Here is a 5,622-nt window from a genome sequence, read left to right as displayed (position 1 = left end):
ATCTCTACTAATGATTTTCCTCATGATGTGCTGTGTCTTTGACCATTAATCTTGGGGTTTTTTGCCCCAAAATTGATAATCTCCTTTCTGAGTTGGAATTGTCAGTAAGTGTTCTTTTGTGTTTATGTTGCAGGCTGTTCAGATCTGCTATTTGGAGTTGGTTGGTTAAGCTTATTTCAGTCTGGCTGTTTGTGGAATTCGGCTGCTCGGGTTTCAACAATGCTTTGATTGGATCTTAAATTGTCTGATTTGCTCTAAAATGTGACACAAATAAATAGCTACACATTTAGCCAAATGTAAAAAAAAAAAAAAAAAAAAAAAGGTTAATGTTAACAACAATAAGATGCCAAAAGGAGTTGAAAAAATTCAGTTGTCACTCCCAAAACGTGACTTTTACAGTATTTAAGCACGTTCAGCCCAAACTTGTAAATGAGATACTGAGAGATTCCAGGATGAAGCTGAAGTTTTCTCACTGTCACAACAGATTATTATCAGATTGCAGTTTCTTGCTCTTCAACAGATGTAACTGTTAAACACAAACAAAACAACAAGAATTTACTTGAACAAGTAAATTGTTTTTATTCTTTCTCTGTTTATTGTTTTTAAGAACTACCCACCATAATCTTATGACTATATTTAAATTATTATTTTAAATATATTTTAAATATTATTTAATATTTATAACTATATTTAAGACAAAGCAAAAAATTATAACTTTGTTAGTGAGGAAACGTGTATTTGTAGAGTAAAAGATAAACAGGAGTGAGTGCTTGTATTACAGCAATTTTCACAATTCATGCTGTTTCAAAACAGCTTTAATACGCACATTAAACCCAAAGAATGAAAGCTATGCAGTATTGTTGACAATAATTTGATGTATTATAATTGGCTGATTATAATGAATATAATACAATAAATCAGATGTTTACCTCTCATCCTGCAGCATTTGAAAATCAGCACGACTGTCACTAGCAGATACGGACAAACTGTCAGTACAGAACTGAGTGTGTGGAGAACAGAGATCTGAGATTCTGAATGAGACACTAAAAAAGAGACACAAATTAACTTTATCATGCACTATATCTAAAAATGAGGACATAAGAAGAAATAAATCAGCTCTTAGTTTTACTGACTCTCACCTGTGACTGAGATCCAGCTCTTGGGTGACTCTCTCATTCTCTCTGGTTGTTTACAGTAGTAAAAACCCTCATGTGACTTTGAGACAGTAGAGATGATCATCTGTGTAGTTTGATTCTGGATGAGTGATCCATCTTTAAAGAAATCAGCTCTGATGTTTGGAGAGGTTGAATGTTGATATAAACAGCGTAGAGTCAGAGTATCTCCTTCAGTCACAGGATGAACAGGACTCTCCAGAATCACATCAGCTACAGAAACAGAGGAAACACGAGCTGACTGCATGGATAGTAAGACTGTATAAACAATGTGGTCAACTGTGTGCTGATTACATAGAGTAAGAATATATCAACAATTTGGTGGCAATAATAAAATATAAATAAAAACTCTTTCTTTCTTTTTTTTTTTAACATAGACTCACAGTGTACAGTGATATTAACAGGATGACTGTTCTCTCCCGATTCAGACTGACACCAGTACACTCCAGTGTCTGATGGGATAGTGGATCTGATTGTACATGTAGATCCTGTTTGTGATCCCCAGTCTGATGATGAACAATCTTCCAGCTGTTCACTGTCTGTGTATCTTCTCACTGTCCATCTAACATCAGAGTTACTCTGGTCCTCACAGCTCAGAGAGAGAGAGACAGATGTGAAGTGTTGAGTTCTGCTGGGACTGATGATCAGAGACACTGGAGGAGAAACACCTGAGAAGACAATCAATTTTTCACGAACATATTGTGGACTGGGAAGGAAGTTTTGAACTCTGAAACTTACAGTTTGCTTTCATAGTACTATAAACACTATGTACTTTGCTTTTAACCTCTGAAAATATCAAGGAAAAATTGATTCCTCCTGTTATTTGAACTCACCAATGACCCATAGTGGTTGTAAGTTGCTGTAGGTTGTTTTATAAGCTGTTTTTCTTCTCTCTGAGAAGAAAAATGAAGAGATGATCAAACATCTGATACTGTCAACAACAGGGAACAAACCAACAGAACTGATTCAACATCATTACAGATCACAAAACCGAATGACTGAACAAACACAGTGTTCTACAACAAACATTTTTTTTTTTTTTATGTGGCCAAAACATATTTGAAATATATGCTAAATCAATGAAAATAGTCAATGAAATATATTTTTGAAATAGTAAGAAAATGCATTTTCTTGGACTGAAATATACAGACGTCAAAATATATTTTTGAAATGCTTTTAAATTATATATTTATATATGGCTCAAAATATACTGGTAGAAAAAAAAATTATATATATATATATATATATATATATATATATATATATTTTTTTTTCTTTTAAACATATATTTTAAATGTAGAAATATATTTTCCAAAAATATATATAAAAAATCCAAAAATACATCAGTAGAAAATATATTTACATAAATATATTTTAAAACATGTTTTAGCAAATATATTTCTTGGCCATTTTTTGTATTTATATTACTTTTACAATATATTTATTTTCAGAAATACATATTTTAAATATATTATTTATATATAATATATATTTTCTTAAATATTCTATCATTATCAACGCATTATAATAATTCTCAGTTTTATACTGATAAATCTGTACTATTAATATTTTTCTGTTTTCTTAAATTACACTGAAATGTATGTAAAATTACAAAAATAATGGTGATAGTAATTTATAAAATCACCATCAGATGGTGCAAATGCCACCATTTCTCACACTATTTAATAAATCCTTACAACAAAACAAAACAAAACAGAACAAAACAAAACAAAACAAATCAGAACAACAAAAACTCTCAAATGACTGGCAGTCATTTTAAAAAATTTAAAATGTAAATTTTAAATGTAAAATTTATGTAAAATATGCTTAAAATATCCTTAAACTTAAAGTGCAGAAACTTTATTTAAACTTTAACAATCACTGTTATTTTACAGGTATTTGTGAATTATTACTAAATACGTAATATAAGAAAATAAATATGAAATAAATAAAATAATATTAAACACTAACAGATCTCTCAAGATCTCAGCATCTTCATTTATTACAAACCAGTTTAACTTCATTTCATACAAAAGGTCATTTTAAGAATTAAGTTGCAGATGTTGAGATGTTGATGTCACTATGAAAGATATTAGCGTTTACTTTAGTTGGGCTCTTGACCCTTGATTACTTAAGCATACATTTTTCTCTGGCTATTTAACTTTGTGTTTCTAAAGCACATTTGTTAAAATGACAAATGTGAAAGAAAACTTGTCAGATGACATATATATATATATATATATATATATATGTATATATAAACCTGTTAATTCTCACTAAGAATTTTTGTATGAAAGAAATCAGGTTAATCTGGATTGTAATGTGTGAAACTGGTAGTGTTGTTTGGGAGTTGGTTAATCATCCTTTGATGAGATCTTGATATATATACGCTTTTTTGTTTGGTAGCTGTTGCTGCCAGTAATTTAACCATTTTCCTACCAATTATTTTTTACAGTGCATACAAAAAATTGGCAAAATATATTAATAGAAAATATATGTATGTAAATATATTTTTAAATATATTTTTAGGCTTATATTTTGAAATATATTTAAAAATATAGTTTGCTGTATGGGAGAAAAGAAAAGAAAAATCCAGGAACACCAAATTACTTGATCCATTTCATAATAAAAAAGCAATTAAAATCTATAAATGATACAGGAACATTTCAGTAGTGTTTATTGATCTACAGTCTCACCTCTGACTGAGATCCAGCTCTTGGGTGATTCTCCATATGGGTGTTTGCAGTAGTAGAAACCCTCATGTGACTTTGAGACAGTAGAGATGATCATCTCTGTAGTTTGACTCTGGATGAGTGATCCATCTTTATAGAAATCAGCTGTGAGGTTTGGTGGGGTTGAATGTTGATATAAACAGTGCAGAGTCAGAGTATCTCCTTCAGTCACAGGATGAACAGGACTCTCCAGAATCACACCAGCTACAGAAACAGAGGAAACATGAACTGACAAATAGTAAGAATATAATATGAATGTATAAACAATGTGGTGACAACAACAACAACAACAGTGATAATAATAATAATAATAATAATAATAATAATGTATTTTATTTAGAGTGTTATAAAACACTGAAAGACACCTTGATTTGAGTTGAATGACAACTTAACGACAATCATAAAATTCAAGACAGTAATACAATCAAAGCAACATATAGGCAATTCAGCTTTAAGATAATCCATAAATTACAATTATTCAGGAAAAGCTTATTTAAAAAGAAGAGTTTTAAGATGTGAGTAAGTTCGAAGACAATCACTTTCACAGACAAGTTGTGAAAGACAATTCCAAGTGGTTATTAGTATGCTGCTATGTGGTTGCTTGGTTGCCCCCAAATGAGGGCTTTGTGAATGGAAACAAATGAATAAATACAGAAACACAGACTCACAGTGTACAGTGATATTAACAGGATTGCTGTTCTTTCCAGATTCAGACTGACACCAGTACACTCCAGAGTCTAATGTGATGTTGGAGTTGATTGTACATGTAGATCCTGATTGTGATCCCAACAGTGATGATGAACAATCATCCAGCCATCCACTGTCTAAGTATCTTCTCACTGTCCATCTATCAGAGTTACTCTGGTCCTCACAGCTCAGAGAGAGAGAGACAGATGTGAAGTGTTGAGTTCTGTTGGGACTGATGATCAGAGACACTGGAGGAGAAACACCTGAGAAGACAATAACAGCTACAGTTTGGAAATCAAGTCAAGACAGTTTTATTAACACTTTACACAATGCACAAATTCAGTCAAGCTTCACAGAAAAAAAAAAATACTACAGTTCTGATATCTGAAAATCCCTATAAATCGAATATCTGTTTCTATTGAAGACTTCATAAACAAAATAACACCTTAATATATTTGTCATTATGCCATCAGCAAGCAAGCCAAAGACAGCTGTGACAGCCAACAAAAACCTCCTTAAGGTGTTGGAGAAAAAAAAATAAAATAAAAAATAAACAACCTTGGGACAAACCAGGCTTGACTCGAGGGTCTGTGTGAACCAAGTATCACTGATAGTTAGCTGAATTTGCTGTGTATTAATTTACTGATATATAAGTAGTAGCCATTTTATTTTACTAACAAATATTAATCAAACTGTAAAATAAAGTTTATAAGGCAAATTATCCTATATAATTTGCTGATGTGCACATGGATGGAGTGTCCTGTGTTGTTGGTAAAGTCCCTCCTATTATCAACGTGTGGTCAATGACATCAAATTTAAAATCAATTCCATAATGAAACACTTCATTTAATAAACACTTCATACAAGTTATACATTTTTATTACACCTATTTGACTATTTTCCCTCAAGTCCACTTACACTTTTGTGCCACAATAGTTAGTTTTAATAGTTAATTTTAGTTAACAATGCACCATTAGAATTAAATGTTTTACATTTTTGCAGGTAAGTGATCAAGGTTTTACTGATTAGTT

General features: G+C 31.1%; 1 protein-coding gene across 1 annotated transcript; it reads right to left on the bottom strand.

The window, feature by feature from the left end:
• Positions 1-328: 328 nt before the first annotated feature.
• Positions 329-4,854, bottom strand: LOC127159354 (Fc receptor-like protein 4; the record flags this gene model as incomplete). The annotated part of the gene is made up of 7 exons (XM_051102209.1): positions 329-526; positions 930-1,043; positions 1,140-1,385; positions 1,556-1,840; positions 2,006-2,065; positions 3,869-4,108; positions 4,573-4,854. Coding segments are annotated over 7 exons (1,262 nt in total), but the record flags the coding sequence as incomplete, so codon positions are not given.
• Between the last annotated feature and the right edge of the window lie 768 nt (positions 4,855-5,622).

Source organism: Labeo rohita, unplaced genomic scaffold, assembly GCF_022985175.1.
Source record: "Labeo rohita strain BAU-BD-2019 unplaced genomic scaffold, IGBB_LRoh.1.0 scaffold_2090, whole genome shotgun sequence".
Classification (NCBI taxonomy): Eukaryota; Metazoa; Chordata; class Actinopteri; order Cypriniformes; family Cyprinidae; genus Labeo; species Labeo rohita.
This window is presented reverse-complemented; position numbering and strand designations above follow the sequence as displayed.